The sequence below is a fragment of the Muscardinus avellanarius genome, assembly GCF_963383645.1.
Source record: "Muscardinus avellanarius genome assembly, chromosome: 6".
In the NCBI taxonomy this organism is placed as follows: domain Eukaryota; kingdom Metazoa; phylum Chordata; class Mammalia; order Rodentia; family Gliridae; genus Muscardinus; species Muscardinus avellanarius.
In genome coordinates, this window is record NC_137791.1 from 136236351 (window position 1) to 136253006 (window position 16656).

Genomic DNA, 16656 nt, shown 5'->3' on the forward strand with positions numbered 1-16656 from the left:
TGTGGTACTGGGGATGGAATGCAGGGCTCTTCTACCTCCGGACCACACCCTCGGCCCTATTTTAGTTTCTTATTTGGAAACAGCTGCCCTGAGTTGCTCACACCCTCACCAAGCTGCTGAGGCTGGCCATAAACCTGTGATTCTCCTCTCTCAGCCTCCCAGGTACTGGGTATCAGGTGTGTGCCACCATGCCTGACTCCTCGTTTTTTTCTGTGTATGTGTGGTGCTAGGGATTGAATCCTGGGCGTTCTACTTCTGAGCTACACCCCAAGGTCTTTTTATTTTGAAGCTGGTCTTACTAAGTGGTTCATGTTGGTCTTGAACCTGGGATCCTCTTTTCTCAGCCTCCCAAGTACTGGGATTACAGGAGAGCAGCCCCTGGCCTGCTGCCACACCCATTTTTCTGGTGTGTGTGTGTGTGTGTGTGTGTGTGTGTGTCTGGGGATGGAACCCAAGGGCATTCAACCTCCGAGCTACACTCCCTGCCCTGTTTTTTATTCTTTATTTTGAAACAGGGTCCCACTGAGTTGCAGAAGGCCTCTCTAAGTAGCTGAGGCTGTCTGCGAACCTCGATCCTCGAGTCTCAGCCTCCCGAATGCTGGGATGACAGTGTGCCTACCACGTTATTCCCTTTGACATGAACCCTGGCCCTTAGGTTTGTGCGCTGGCCTGGGATAGGAAGAGGCGTTGAGAAGGGAGGGGTCCAGAATCGCAGTGTCTGCCTGATCAAGTTGGGCTTCTCTGCCAGAGTGTTAGCATTCTAGTTGGAGTCAGTAATGTCTTGCAAACCTTTTATGCACATATAAAAGGAAGTACATTTCTCATGGTGATCAGTGTGTGGCCTGGGCGCAGAAACGTAACGTGTGTCCAGCGTTGGACAAAGCGGTTCTCGGGCGCTCTCTGGTCTCCCCGTCCTCTGGGGGGCTGGGTCCCCGCTGGCCTGTGTGGCTCTGCACCCAGGTGTCCGCAAGAGGAGGAGCCTGTGCGCTGTGGTGCGCTCGATGCCCGAGGCCGTCCACGTGCACCACACACGGGGCCCACAGCCAGGCGGCTCGCGCTTGAAGGAACGCTGGCTACTTTCTAGGTGGGGCCGAGTGGGTGCCATCCGCTGTCTCTGTTCTAGTGCAGGTGAGGCAGGCGGCAAGATCTCGGTGAGGACTGTGTTCAAGAGAACTCAGCGCAGGACACACGGACATTCGTGACTTACTGTGTTTGTGTGAGAGAGAGAAGGGGTACTGAGGAGTGAATTCAAGGGCATCCCGCCTCAGAGCCGCAACCCCTGCCCTTTTATTTTGAAACGGGATCATGCTAAGTTTCTGAGGCTGGCCTTGAACCTATGATCCTCCTGCCTCAGCCTTCCACGTACTCCCATGAGTATACCTGGCTCGTGATTTATTCTTTTTTTTTTCTTTTCTTACTGGGATTGAACCCAGGTGTGTTCTTCCTCTGAACCACACCCCCAACCCTATTTTATTTATTTATTTTTTTAAAACAGGGCTTCTCTGAGTTGCTGAGGCTGTCTCGAGCAGGCCCCTGTCTCAGCCCCCGGAGTACTGGGCTAGTGACTGTTCTTTCGTCACTGCTATCTGGCAGTGGCCTGCAGCGACCCAGGCCCTGTCCTGGCTACTGGCAGCTGAGAGCTCTGGTCAGAGGGGATTGAGGGAAACAGGGCAAGAACCAACTCTGCAGAGGGAAGCTGTCCTGCGCGCAGCACTGACCACCGCTGCCGTCATAGCCAGAATCAGGGCCCCGTTCCTGAGCACAGAGGTCCCCGCAGACTCACCCAGTCGCCCTGAAGCCTGTGGTCCAGGTGGGTCTGACTGCAGAACTTTGGCTCCTACTCCGCCGTGCCACCTTGTGGAAGCCCATTCACACTGTGAGCCCGGGCTACCTTCGGCCTCAACCTGAGGGCCTCTAGGCTCGGCCTCCAGGGTCCTGTGAGCTCTGAGGCACTCAACCCAGAAGGCCATGTCAGGGGGACGGCCACCTTCCCCGCCCTGCTGCCTGCCCAGAGCCCATCTCCCTCCCAGCACCAGCCGCACCCTGAGGTACCGTCCATTTCTTGCTCTTCCTGTCAGCATCGTGGGTCGCCTGTGTGCCCCCAGAGCCTGGCCCGAGTTCTGTTAGGTCCCGGGGGCCACGGGTGTGTCTGTTCTCAGCGGGAGGCGTCAGCTGCTTGCACCCCTCTGGGTGCTGCTCTGTCAGCCTGGCCTAGCTGAGAACTGGCTGTACTCCATCCCTCTCCAGGAGGGCTCCACCTGGCCATTTCTTGTAGTAGACCGGACGGCCAGAGCATCTGACTCACGGCGTGAGGCCCTTCACGCTCAAAGTGCGCCCTGCTGCTGTGGTGGAGCTATTCCGAGGCCTGGGTTGGCCTTGTGATAGTCTTTTGAGGTTCTGGCGACTGAACCTGGAGGTGGTTGGCCTCTGTGCTACTCTCCCAGCTCTTTTTATTGTTTTGAAGCAAAGTCTTGATAGGTTCCCAAGAGAGTTGTTGCATTGCTGACCTGGCGACCTGGAACCTGCGATCCTACTATCTCAGCCTCCCAAGTACTGGACTTACAGGCCTGTGCCACCACGCCTGTCTTGATATATCGTCTTGAATGGACCAGAGGATCGAGTGGTACATCCCATGTGGCGATTATGTGTTTTTGAAATGATGTGGACTGGTCCTCAGCGGTCCTGTCACTGCATGGAATTCCTTCAGGAGGAAGGCCCAGAGAAATGGCTCGGGAGGTTTGGTTTCCATTTGCGTGCTGCATACAGTTCCTTGGTGGCTCTCAACTTCTGGTTATGGGCCTGCCAGGGGCGCAGAGCCTCCTCCCCCAAGAGCGTGTCTCCCATAGGCTGGCCACCGTGTGGGGGAGGACTGGGCAGTGCGCCTTCTGCACACGGGGACACTGCGTCACTCCCCTTCCAGGTGCTGGTTAGAGAGGAGAAGGCTGCGGGGCTGGAGTAGGGCTGGGTGGGCAGGTAGAGGGTGGGGGGGGGGCTCCGGGCATGGCTGGACACCACCCAGAGCCTCCTCTTCATGGGCGAGGCTGCTCGTGGCTCACCCTGCTCCACAGACAGACCTGCCGCACCCCTGCCTTATCTGCAGCCTCCCGTCTGCGGAGTGCGGGTGAGGCTGCACCTCCCTGGGGTGTAGTGAGGACTAGAGCTCGTAGGCCAGGTCATCCTGTCTCCTTTGGGGCCTAGCACCCTCCCGACTCTTCCGCGGCCATCCCCAGGGCTCCCACCATGGGAGGCGGTGCGCCAGTGCATAGCACAGTCGGCCCTCGGCTTCTCTCGTCTGTAGGATGCAAGATTTTCCCAGAGCAGCCTCTTCCCGGCTCCGTCATCAGAGGTGAATGAGATTCTACTTTGCTGTGTCTTCTTTGGGTCTCAGAACGCTCGGGTCCCGAGGGAGAGCCTGGAACGGTAGTGGCCCTGACCCACAGTTGTGTGCAGTGTGGGATTCAGGTCCTTGCCTGTGTGTCCTTCCCTCTGGTCTTGGACAGAGCGTTCTGCTGGGGGCAGGTCAGTGCCACCTGCACTCTGGAGTTGGCGGCCTGAGGCTATCGGCGGTCCCGTGTGGTCTAAATTACTAGAAAGTTAGAGTCAGGCCTTGGCAGGTGTGCTGGCTTTACTCCCAGCCCGGGAACACCTCACTCTGAGTCCACGCGGGGACTGCAGTCTGGAAGAGCAGCCCTTGGCGGACGGGGTGTCCCCACACACTGGGAATCCATGCGAGTGAGCACTTTGCTGCTGGAAGCGTGGAGTCCTGAAGCAGCTGGGCTGCCCATCAGTCGTCAGCAAAGGTGGCAACTAGCACTAGGTGCCAAGGGTTGGCGGGAGAGCAGAGGCCGGCAGCACAGCCATAGGCACTGCATCGAGGGCAGCTGAGCAGGCGGGCGCATCGGAGACCCCAGAGGGTGTCTCCCAGGCCGCCGCGAGCTCGAACACTGTCCAGAGAAGCAGCTCGGTCCTCGCCTGGGTCTGGTCTGTGGTGACCTGGCCCTGGCAAGGCAGCTGGCACTCAGGCTTATACTGTTAGGTGATGTGGATTGAGACCCAGATTTTTAAGGGAAAACGTAACTTTATTTGACTTTTTCGTCTGTTGGTTTGCATTGTTAAAAGTGTTAAGGTTAGAGCCGGGTGTGCTGGTGCACACTTGCAATCTCAGTACATGAGAAGGGGGATTGCAGGTCTGTGGCCAACCTCAGCAAGACCCTGTTTCAAAAAAAAAAAAAAAAAAAAGAAAGCTGGGCGTGGTGGTGCACACTTATAATCCCAGCATTTGGGAGGCTGAAACAGGAGGATCGTGGTTCTCAGACAGCTTCAGCTACTTAGTGAGGTCCTTTGCAACTCAGTGAGACCCTGTTTCAAAATAAAGAATAAAAAATAAGGCTGCGGGTGTAGTTTATTTTTTTTATTATTATTATTTTTTTATTTTTCTTTATTTCTTTTTTGTTTTTTTGTTTTTGGTGGTACTGGGGTTCCTGGAAGCCCTTCTACGTCCGGGCTACACTCCCAGACCTATTTTTACATTTTTATTTGGAAACAGGGTCTCCTAAGCCAGCGCGCGCGGCCGGCTTCGAACCTGCGTGATCCTCCTGTCTCTGCCTCCCAAGCGCGGGGATTACAAGGGGATTACAAGCCACCACGCCCGGCTGGGGGTGTAGTTTAGAGGTAGAATGCCCCTGGGTTCCATCCCCAGTTCCGCAAAAAAAAAAAAAAAAAATTAATTAAAAAAATAAAAATAGGGTTGGGGATATAGCTGAGAGGTAGAATGCCCCTGGGTTCAATCCCCAGTTCCACAATAAATAAATAGTGTAAGATTAGTGTGTTGTAATCTCCAAGTTCCTTGGGAAAAGCTTACCTGGCTCTCTCTGGCCCTACTGGGGGACGTGGCGGGCCGCAGGGTCACAGACAGGTCTTATTTGCAGCAGCGTCCAGGCTCGGGAAGCAGGCTCTTCTGTCCTGTGGTGTTGTCCATAGCATCGGCCATGCCACAGCAGCGCACAGGAGGCTCTCCGCGGTTACCGGTTGGGAGTGGGAGTGCTGGGACCAGCGAGTCCCGGGACCCGTGGGGTCCAGTTATGCCGGGCTCGTACAGCGGCCTCAGAGTGAGCGGGACCGTGTACCCGCTTGTAACTCGGGGCTTTTTCACAGTTTCAGACTGGGATTCAGGCTTCCTTCTTGTACCCTCTTAAATCTGAAAGTCCCCCACTTCCACCAGGATCTTCACCTTGTACAGTAAGTCGCTGCCCCTGGACCTGGCCTGCCGCATCTGGGATGTGTTCTGTCGGGACGGGGAGGAGTTCCTCTTCCGCACGGCCCTGGGCATCCTGAAGTTGTTTGAGGACATCCTGACCAGGATGGACTTCATCCATGGCGCCCAGTTCCTGACCAGGCTGCCCGAGGACCTGCCGGCCGACGAGGTGTTTGCAGCCATCGCCACAGTCCAGATGCACAGCCGGAACAAGAAGTGGGCACAGGTAAGCAGCTCCTGTCCTCTACCTCCAGGGCGCTGGCCAGCATGCAGCGTGGAGAGCGTGCTGCCCGGGGCCCTTGAGAGATCCGGAAGCCTGACAGAGGATGCCATCGCAGGACGACGCGGGAAGCAAAGCGCATGGGGCCTGAGCGTCCGAGCCCCTGGGTCTAGCTGCCTGGACGCCTGTGTACTCCCTACGTGCCAGGCCAGGGAGTGTTTACAGTACTTGCAAAACCCCAGCAGAGTGGGTAGCAGCCCCCGCCTGCCCCACCTGTCACAGCTCTGGGCCCGCCCACATCGCGCGTTCTCCGGGCGTCATGGCAGCCTAGCCTCCACAGCAGACCGGGCTTCTCCGATGCCTCCAGTACTGCCCACCTGAGTCGAGTCCCTCCTGTCGCTGAGGGTCACATCTCTGGTTGTTCAAATGGCGTAAATGGCTCTGTAGTGTTTGAATCAAGGTCGAGATAAGGTCCTTGCAGTTGTGATTGGTCAAAAGATCTTTAGTCTTTTTTTTTTTTTTTTTTTGTATTGGAGAATGAACTCAGACATTCACCTCCAGGCTATAGCCAGCCTTTTAAATGTCTTTATTTTGAAACACGGTCTTTGTAGGTTGCTGAGGCTGGCCTTGGACCTGTAGGTTGCTGAGGCTGGCCTTTCAAGCCCTAAGGCCGTAGGTGTGTTCTCTGACCTTGCTTGCCCTCTGATTGTGGGAGAGAGCAATCCTGGTTGTTCCGTGGCTGCTCGCACAGGCCTCTGTGACCTGTGAGTGGGCCTGGCGCCTCTGTGGGGTTCAGTGTGGCTTATCTCTCTTTGGTCTTAGCACCCAGTTTGTTTTTATAACAGCTTTATTAACATTTACATTCTGTGGGATATATCCATATTGTAAAATCGCCCCTTTTAAAGTGTATGAAATAGCGCCTTGTATCTCTTAAGCGAGGAGGCCTCCCTCCCGCTCTGGCTTCCTGTCGCCCCACTTGGCACCCCAGTGGCTGGTGGCCCTCCTTTTTCCTGGGGTCTATTGGGACCTGCCCTGCATGACTGCACGGCACCCTCCCCTGGCCTTACTAGCCGGAAGGGCCACCTTTGTGCCTGGCCACGCTCTGGAACGTCTGACGTGCGCAGCTCATGAAGATGAGCTGGCACCCGCGGGTGCTGGTTAGCAGCAGGCGCTGCAGCATGCACATGAGGCCGGGGCAGGAGCCAACCCACAGCTGTGCGGCTGAGGTTGGGGCTGTGGGAGGAAAGGGCGCAGAGGGATGGGGCCCGGGATCTGGGCTTGAGGCAACAGAAGGGTCCCACGTGTCTGTAGGCGACTGTGGTGGTATTCGCGCGTAACTGTCAAGACCTAGCTGTGTGACTTATGTCTCAATGAGCCTCCAGCCTGTGTGTGAGAAGCACGGGCCTTCCTCTGGTTAGTAAGCAGAGGGACAGCGCGAATGGTAACACGGGCCTGGCTTGAAAATTGCCAGGAGCCTCAGGGCTGGCCGAGCTCCCTGGGCGCTGCCACACACCGTGGGGCCAGCTCCCAGACCTCGACAGAAAGCTGGGGCCTTGCCTAGCTGCCCTGGTGCCACACGAGGACTGCTGCACCCTCCCGCAGGCTGCGCAGAAAGGAAGGGCGACCCCCATCTTACCATTTTGCTTCCTGTGTTTCAGGGACTGGGAAGAACCTGTTGGTTGAAGCTAGTTTGGGGTTAGTCAGAGAGTTGGGCCTGTTTGTTTGATGGGAGAACGTTAGGGGTCAGCCGGGGGTGGTCAGTGGCGTTTCACGTTTCAGGTGTCGTGGGAATCACGGCTCAGTGGCATTTCTCCTGGATGGTGTGCCTGAGTGTAAGATGCTGGTGAGCTTTTCACAGGAAGCGCCGCTTGCTCGGCAGTGCTGTTAGTCCAGCGGTGAGGGAGGGGATTGTGTCGTGCACCCACACGGGCGCTCCTGCTTCCTCACTCCTTTGTGACCTGGCGTCGCCATGTCCATCCTGGGCAGGTGAGCTGTGTGGCCCAGGTCCTTCCGGGGGCCTGAGCTCCTGTGCATCAGATGGGCTGTAGCTCCTGTGCGGCCGGGAGCCGCGAGCAGCGGGTGGGCAGGGAACCGGCCTTTGCATCGCTGCTGCTGTTGGGCTGACACGGTGCGGCAGAATGACTTGTAGACTGAGGGTGTCGGCCAAGAGCCGGCGGGCACGGTGGAGGGAGCGGCTCTGTGGAGAGGTACAGAGGGCTCTGAGGGGCCAGGCTGCTTGTGAAGCGGCCTGGGCAGCGGGAGCAGCACGTGGAGGCGGTGGGGGTGTGTGCACAGGGGCCTGCCCAGGTGCCAGGGCTGGTGGGAGGGAGCCTCGGCAGTTGGCACAGAAACAACACGGGGGCTCCGGGGGGGACGGAAGGTGTGTGAGAGGGAGGCGCAGCCTGCGGCTTCTCACCCCTTCCAGGCGGTGCTCACGAGTACAACTCTGTGCTTCCAGGTGCTGGCCGCGCTGCAGAAGGACAGCCGGGAAACGGAGAAAGGAAGCCCGTCCCTCAGACACTGAGGCTGTGGGGCCGCAGCGGAGGGGAGCAGGCTCTTCCTGTTGGATTCCTGTCACTGGAGTTGGCCTTAAACACACACAGCAAAACAGCTCTTGCAGATCACAGCAGGCTCAGCCTTACCCAGCTCAGTGGACTGGCGGGCGGCGGGCGGCGGGCGGCGGCGGCGCGGCTTCTTCTGCACGCACGGTTAGAGAGGGTAGTGACTGGCTCCTCCTCCTCTATTTCAGAAAAGTTAATTAAATTGTAATGCTATTATGCCAACAACTGGAAAGTACATTACAATTTTTCTTAGCCAAGATGCATGAGAAACATTATTTGGGGAGACCTTGGCAACGTTACCGGCTCGTATTTCAGATGGAGAAGGAATTGCTGATGTCGTTACTGAGATAATCTCTCCAGAGCTGGAGGCCATGTTTTCAAGCTCCGCCTGCCCCAGACAGCATTACAGGAGGAGGGGCCTGCAGAGAGGGTCCTTGCTGCTCTGTGCTCCTGGGCTCCCCGCGAGTCCACCTAACCTTCGTGGTGACCGCTGACCACATTGCCTTGACACAATTACAGCAGGACGGCTGGAAGCGCACCTTAGGCTCGGGGCCTGCATCCCAGAGCCCTCCCTGCCCCTGTGGCGCCACGGTGGGAAGTTGGAGCAGGGCCTGCAGGGGGAAGAGCGCGCAGGCGCCCTCGGCCTCGGCTCGCCTGGGAAGACCTGCCCCTGCCAGCAGGACCCCTCTGCTCTCGTCACCTGGACAGCAGGCCCTCCTAAGTGCCCGTGTCCCACGTTTGGCTTCACGTGTGTTTCATATACTGTCATGAGATTGAGGAGCCGGTGCCACATGCCAATGGCCCAGTCTCGTGGATTCTCAGTGTACCTCAGTCCTTTCCCATTTTAACTGATTTTCTCAAGTTCATTGGCACCTTTTATTTGTTCTAGCTTTTCCTTAACTGTTTTGAGAATTTTATATAAGCAATTTGATTATCTAAAGTCACAAAATGAACAGTTTTTCCATTGAATAACCAAAGGACAGGCCAGCATCTGCAGAAACAAGTAGGTCTTGGGGTGTGGGAGGCCAGGTCAAGGGTGCGGCCTAGCGTCCGGTGAGTGCTGTGGTCTGTTCCGGGGCCTTTCTCAGCCTTAGCTCCCAACCCAGGGAACAGGCCACCATGTCTAGTTTCTGACCTTGGGGCCGAGCTCTGATGGCTGTCATACAGCTTGGAGACCTCGGCTGCGGTGGGGCAGCTGGGCAGCCTTCTGTCCCCACAGGCCTCTGTCTGTTGCAGCCCTAGAGGTACCCAGGTCACCAAGCAGGTGAACGGCCCCGCCCCCCCGCAGCGTGCCCTTCCCACAATCCTCTCCCTACTGTCGCACCTAGTTGCCCGGGAAGCCAGAGCCTCGTGGATACTGCTTTACAGCTTTGCCCACCCTGAGCGGCTGTGCGCCCGGCCTTGTGGAGGAGGCTCAGTCTTCACTGGTGGCCTGGTGGCCTCCAGCCCCAACCACTCCTGACGCCGAGATGCTGAACGTGGCGCAGGCCCAGGCCCGCCCTGCGCTCTGTCCTGCACAGATGTGCTACGTTGCGTTCTGCGGCGGGCGTCGTCCTTTAAAGATGTATATATTTTCTTACTGTACATAGAAATGCTCTCAAGTCGCGCAGGGGATGAGCAGGGCGGTGGGGGCTTGTTGAGGACCGCGCTGTGAAAGTCCTGTGTGCGGCGGCCCAGCCCTTGCCGCTTTTGTCAGATGGGTCTGCATAAATCCATGGTGTGCACCGAGCTTTCACACAGACTCAGGCCAGCCGGGCGCTGGCCACAGCTTCAGCCCAGACGAAGTTTTCGGGGCCATTCAGGGCTCACAAGAGTTCGACATGTCCTCTTCAGAGGCTGCCGCGTTCCCGGTTTTGGCCCTTCTGCGGAGGGCGCTGGCGGGCACGGTAGCACACTGTGTCCCTGCTACCAGGTAAACTGGGAAGGCACGAGGAGGGGTGCCGTCGGCCTGCTCGCGCTCCTCCTGCGGAGCGCCGCCCCACCACTGAGATCTCTTGGGAAGTGTCCACCCCGGGCACTTTGTAGCTGCTCAGTGTGACTGTTTTAAGTGGTTGCTGATAGAAAACTCCCGAGAACTTTGCTGCATATCATGTTTTCATTGCTTGTACAGTTAACCTTTGACTTTATTTAGTAAAGTATATCAAAGTAGGGCTTTTTGAATTGTAAATATGTGGTTTTATTAAAAGTCATGTAAAACTGTTACTTGCATCTACTATTGTTTGATTTAAAATTGAAGTTCTCACTTGGAAGCACAGCAGAAATTTCACATAGGGCCCTTTGCTGCTGGAATATTATAAAACCCATCTACTGGCCTTGTTAAACCAGAGGAAGGTGCCGCTGGGCTGGGGTTGAGTGGAAGACGCACCCTTCTGGGCCCCTGGGAGCTCAGTCGTGCCACACCTTCTCAGGCCTGGCTCTGCCCGTGGCTTCACTCAGCACGGAGTGTCCTGTCACCGCTGTACACAAAGGGCCACGGGCTGAGGGCCCTCACCCTCTCCTCAGGAACCATGGAAACCTGTGAGAGCCAGTGGCCAGCAAGGTGGCGTGGCATCCTTGGCTATGAGGGCGGAGGGCCCAGGAGGCGCTCACCAGGCACCCGTCACCTCCAGGGACCACGGACACCCTGACGTCTCTGCCCCCAGCAGGATGCTCAGATCCAGGCCACCTTCCTGGAGGATGGCGTCACTGTGGGCCGCCGCGCCTACAGGCCTTGATGTGGGCTGGCAGTGGTCACGTGCTGTGGCGTGGCTGCTCCGGCCACGTGAGGCACTGGGCCAAGTGCTGGACACCAGGTGCTTAATCTCCATAGCAGCCCTGCGGAGATCTGTTGTCCCCATTCCAGATGTGTGATACATACAAGGACTCCAAAGTGCTGGCTCTCCGACCTCCTGGGTTCAGGATCCCGACTGCAATGCGGCCGTCACCACAGGGCCTGGGGGCGGGCGGCCTGGACTCCCGGTTCCTCCAAGCACCTCCTATATGCGGCCCTCCGGGGAGGTCAGACCACTGCCCACGGAGCTGTGGGCTGTTTCCAGCTACCTGACTGAAGACCAAGTTCTCAGACTGGGGAGCGGTGCTGACAGCCCAAAGCCATCCCCAAGGTGCAGAGGGAATGAAGCAGCGCATCTGCAGGTGGACGAGGGGAGGGCCTGCCTGGCCCGCGGGGGCCTCAGAGCCGGGTGCAGTGTGCGCCACCACGCCTGGTCACACTCATTTTTCCACAGTACATTTCTTTCCCTTTTACAGAGGAACCGTCGAGGCTCAGGAAGATGCGATGTTTTGTGCTAGGAGTGCCTGATCCAAAGTTTCGGTGCCACATTATCTTTTGACAGGCCTTGTGCTCAGCCTTAGCCTTTGGGTGAAACGTCAGCAGCCCTGGTCAGCTAAAGAATGGGGTGTGGACCATGAGGCATGGTGGTCCACAGCTGGAATCCTAATATTTGGGATGGTCAAACAGGAGGATCTCGGGTTCAAGGCCAGTCTCAGCAACTTATTAGGCTTTCAGCAGCATAGCAAGGTCCTGCTTCAAGAAATAATTAAAAAATACAGGGCTGGGGAAGTAGCTCAGAGGTAGAATGCCCCTGGGTTCAATCTCCAGTACCAACACACACACACACACACACACACACACACAATAATTAAGAGAATGAGAGCCAGGTGTGGCGGCACACACTTGTAATCCCAGCATTGGGAGGCTGAGACAGGAGGATCATGGCTTGCAGACAGCCTCAGCTACTTAGTGAGGCCCTGTGCAATTCAGTGAGACCCTGTATCAAAATAAAGAATAAAAAATAGGGCTGGGAGTGTAGCTTGGAGGTAGCATGCCCCTGGGTTCCATCCCCAGTATCGCAAAAAAGTAAAATAAAATAGGGCTAAGGTTGTGTAGTTTCCCTGGATTCCATCCCCAGTACTGCAAAAAAAAAAAAAAAAAGTCAAATGTGGTAAGTCGTCATGAGATGACTTCATAGACCAAAGAAAAGCGTCTCCTCGCCGGGGCCTTGGGCTCTGCCGAGGTGGAGGCCTGGACTCTGAGGGACATTGCCTTGGATTCACACCCTGCCCTTTCTGAGGCCTCATGTGGCACTGTGACGTCTCACTCAGCCTGTGTTGGGTGTTTCGGGCCTGTGCTCTTTGACAAGGTGAAAGGCACTCATAGAAGTAACCCTTCTTCAGAGGCAGCGGTCCCCGCCCCAGCGCCGGGGCGTCCCTGGTGGGACCAACAGCATCTGCAGTGTTTCCTTTCACTCTAGCCCCCCAGGCCCTTCCTATTTCCTTCCTTGTTTTTTTTTTTTTGTTTGTTTTTGTTTTTGTTTTTTTGGTACTAGGGAGTGAACCCAGGGACACTCTCCCTTTGATTTACACCCCAGGCATTTAAAATATTTTGAAACAGGGTCTTGCTAAATTGCTGAGGCTGGCCTCAAACCTGTGATTCTCCTGTCTCAGCCTCCCAAGGACTAGGATTAAAGGCCTGTGCCACAGCGCCAACTCCTTGGTTCTACTTTTGAGGTCCTTTGTGCCTGCGATTATTTTTATTACTATTATTTTTGCGGTACTGGGAATGGAACCCAGGGGCATTCTACCTCTGAGCTACACCCCCAGCCCTATTTTTTATTCTGTATTTTGAAACAGGGTCTCACTGAGTTCAAAGGGCCTAAGTAGCTGAGGCTGTCTGAAAACCCACGATCCTCCTGTCTCAGCCTCCCCAGTGCTGGGATTACAAGTGTGCGCCACTACACCTGGCTACAATTATTTTTTTAATCCAACATGGGACTCACATATAGCGCCTCACACATATTAGACATTCAAAAGGATACTTGAGAAAAGGAGACAAGCATTCTGCTAGGGTCTGGGCCTCCACTTTCGTCAAGTACCTTAGGTGCCAGCGCTGCAGGCCCTGGGGAGGGTGTCAGGAACAGAGAAACAGCAGTCTGCCCAGCGGGACCCCTCATGGGTACAGAAGACTAAGGCCTCGCCAAAGGGGGGGTGGCGGGGAGCTGGGGCCGGGTGGGGCTCGACAGGGCTGCAGTGACGGGGCACCCGAGGGCTGTGGACTTCCTCAGAGGCTCAGCAACTGCTGACCGTGCTGCTTCAAGATCGAGTGGTGTCAGATACTCTAATTAGAAAGGCCCGTGCTGGAGGCCACCCGCAGGAGATTGTCCTCTAGCTAATTGCATCCTCTCCGGCATGAGGGTTACTTGAGAGAACGCTGGCGACCCACTGTGGGGCCAGTACGTAGGACACGTCTGCTTAGCAGCTTAGCTCGGTAGTGCCAACCTCAAGCTCTTTGGGCTGAGAGCTGCTTGTCACTGGTTTGCAGGCTGTGAGGGAGCGTGGAGCTGGGTAATTAATAGCTGGTAGGTTGTTGGGGTCTGCTCAAACTGCCTGACAAAACTTCCTATAAATTAGCTACATCAAACGGCCAGATGACACCTGTCAAAACTTCCGAATGGGCTACATGTAGCTGTCAATGGATGGGCTACATGTAGCAGGAAGCGTGCTATCAATGGACTGCATGTAGCAAATGCCAGAACTTCCAATGAGACCTGCAACAAATAGCACCGAACAGATGCAAGGGGCGTCTCCTTGCCCCCCCCCACCTTTAGTTTGACAGATTAGTTTCCTGACCAGAAAATCCCCCCTTGCCTTTTGCTTTAAACTGGGCTGCCTAATAGAGAATAAACGAGATCTTGCTTAACAAACCTACTACCGGCTCCATGTGGTGACCGGGCGTCGGTGCTTATCTTCCCGTCAGCTCCGCCACTGTCGGGCTGGCCCCGACAGTAGGTCAAAGTCAGCTGAAAATACCTGTTCTCTCTCAAGATGAAGGGACCATTAGCATGACAGCCACTTCACAGAGACCTCCCTGCTGCAGAACCAGTGGCCCGCGTTGCATGCATGCATTTTTTTTTATTAATTTTGTGATATTGGGGCTGGAACCCAGGGGCGCTACATCCCCTGCCCTATTTTTTATTCATTTTGAAACAGGGTCTCCCTGAGTTGCAAAGGGCCTAAGTAGCTGAGGCTGTCTGTAAACCACGATCCTGTCTTGGCCTCCCGAATGCTGGGATTACAAGCGTGCGCCACCACGCCTGGCTCCTCCTGGATTTTTTTTTTTTTTTAACCAGAAGTCACTCCTGGTTACATACAAAACATAAGAGGATTCACGTGTTTCTGAGATGAAGAAAGACTACAGAACCAGGGCCTCACAGCTGGATAATACCAAAGAGAATTTAATAATCTGCTCAGTGCGCAGGCTTTTCTTCTGCACTCTGCCCACCTGCTGAACTTCTAGGCCCTCTTTAGATAGAAGAGGAACGGTGCTCCTCAGGATTAAGCCGCAGAGATTGTGGGGCTGCTCAACTCTAGAAAGACCTTTACTGCTTTTCCTAAGCAGTCAGCCCTCTGGGCCTATGTTGCTTCCTCCCATATGGAACTACTGCTAACCCCAGTCCGTGGTCAGCACTAATTTGGAAGCTGAAAAATGAGAGAAAAATATGGTTCTGCTGGCCTATCAGGCCCTTTTAAGAGCAGCAAGCAATGGAGGGGGAGCGCGTGGCGGCCGGGTGCGCCGAGGTGGAGCATGTTGCCGACTCCTCGTTCCCGGCGTCAAGATGGGAGGAAGGCTTTGGCTTCCCTGATCTTCTGCCTGACGCCTTTGCAGGACATGGCGAGCCCGGCGTGATGGTGCTTCAGGGACTCTAGGCGCCGGGTGAGCTGCTCCGTCTTGTCCACCTTTGCTTCCAAGTCCAGGAGGAGCGACTCCTTACCCAGCAGCCCACACTTCTGGTTCAGCCTGAGGTTATCGGCCCGCAGGCTGTCCCGGGCCTGCTTGGTCTTGGTCAGGATGTCCCTTCCCAGGGCCACCCGCGCCTCCACTTCCAGGAGCTGAGCCTTCTTGTACGAGTTCTCCATGTCCATGAAGTGCAGCTTCTCCTTCACGTGGGTGACCACCTGCACGTTGCTGGTGACCTTGCTGCGCAGTTTCAGGAGTTCCTCATTTCGCTCCTCGACTTTCTCGTTGAAGGTCTGGTTCTCAATCTTCAGCTGTTCAAAATCAATGAGCAGCAGGCCGTCGGCCAGGTCCTCCTGGGCCCGCATCCTGGTTTGGAAGTGCACCAGGCTCTGCTTCAGCTGCACGTTCTCCAGCCGCACGGCGCTCATCTCCTTCTCCTTCTTCTCCTCCAAGGCCTGGATCTGCTCCACCTCCCGCAGGGCGGCCTGGCGCCCGCCCCGCAGCCGGCAGCTGCCCATGGCCTGCATCACCACCTGCTTCTTGAGCGCCTGGAAGCGGCGCCACTCCTTCTCCACCCTGGCCAGCTTCTCCTGGCACTGCTGCTTCAGCTGGCCCAGCTCCTGGTGGTACCACTCCAGGTCGTCCGCCTCCTGCTTCCTCAGGTCCTCCAGCATGGCCAGGCAGCGCAAGTACGCCTGCTCCTTCTCGGGCGCCTCGGACTCGGGGCTCCTGTCGGGCGCCTCGGCGACTTCCAGGCCCTTCTTCCTGCGCAGCGCCTCGCAGATCCTGTGCTGCAGGAACGAGTTGTACCGCTGGTAGCGGTTCCGCTCCACCACCAGGGCGTGGTACTGGTCCAGGAGCTCGCTGCGCAGTTGCTGCTCCTGCTCCCTCTGCACTTCCGCCGACCACTCGTCGTCCTCGTCCTCTCCGCGCAGGAGCCGGGTCCTCTGCTCCTCCAGTCCGTCCGCGGCTTCCCTCTCGCGCCCCTGGCCCTTTTCCACCCCCTCTTCCTCCCCTTTCCTCCTCCCCTTGGCTGCAGCTGCCTCCTCACCCGTCCCGCTCAGTGAGAGAGAGATCGGTAACCCGGCCTCCTCCTTCCTCTTCGTTTTCTTCCTCGTTACCTCCGCCCTCTCCTCTTCTTCCTCCTCTTCTTCCTCCTCTTCCTCCTCCTCCTCCTCCTCCTCCTCCTCCTCCTCCTCCTCCACCCCCTCCTTCGCCGCCTCCTCGCGTTCCTCCGGCTGGGCTTCGGGTCGCGGCCCTGCGGTCTCCTCGGCCGCGGCCGCTGCTGGCTCCTCCTCGGGCTCGGGCTCTAGCTGGGGCTCGGGCTCGGGCTCGGGCTGCGCCTGACTTCCTGGCTCTCCGGGCCGGTCCTCGCCCGCAGCCTCGGAGACTGCCGGCCCCTCCGCGCCCTCGGCCTGCCCGTCCGCGGCGGGGCCTCCCTCTTTGGTCTCTACCTCCTCCGCCGGTGGCTCGGGCTCGGCCTCCGGTTCCGAGTGCTCCGGCGGGGTCTGGGCACCCGGGCTGGCCTTGATCTCTGATGACAAGGAGGCCACGCTTTCCTCATCTCCGCCTTCCCCCGCGGAGTCCCCGGCTTGCTCCGGGTCGCCCTCCATCGCGGACCGCTGGGCCAGCCCAGTACCCGCGCTGCCGGCTGTTAGGTTTCCCGGGCAACCGGGCGCGCGCGCGGTGGGCCCCGCGATTGGCCCAGCGCTAGTCCGACGCCCCGCCCCCTCCTCCCCGCCTCCGGGCCAGGGATAGCCAATAGAAGGGCGAGGCCGGGCGGCGGCTGGCGCTGATTGGGCGGCGGCGCGGCCGGCTCCGCGGGGGCGTGGCCGCCCGCGCGGCTTCCGGCCTCGGCGCCGCCCACTCCCGCCCCGGGGCGGGGCGG

General features: G+C 57.3%; 2 protein-coding genes across 3 annotated transcripts in view; one reads left to right on the forward strand and one right to left on the reverse strand.

The window, feature by feature from the left end:
- TBC1D14 (TBC1 domain family member 14) overlaps positions 1–7998 on the forward strand; it is a gene marked incomplete at both ends in the record, with an annotated part of 102819 nt that extends 94821 nt beyond the window's left edge. For both annotated transcript variants that reach the window (XM_080697783.1, XM_080697784.1), the window contains 2 exons: positions 5222–5480; positions 7933–7998. In XM_080697783.1, the coding sequence (XP_080553909.1) occupies positions 5222–5480; positions 7933–7998 (325 nt within the window). The remainder of the gene's footprint in view (positions 1–5221; positions 5481–7932) is intronic.
- A 6643-nt stretch (positions 7999–14641) lies between these two features.
- CFAP184 (cilia and flagella associated protein 184) lies at positions 14642–16381 on the reverse strand (the record flags this gene model as incomplete). The annotated part of the gene is made up of 1 exon (XM_080697286.1): positions 14642–16381. One exon carries the CDS (start codon positions 16379–16381, stop codon positions 14642–14644), a length of 1740 nt encoding a protein of 579 aa, XP_080553412.1.
- Positions 16382–16656: the final 275 nt, after the last annotated feature.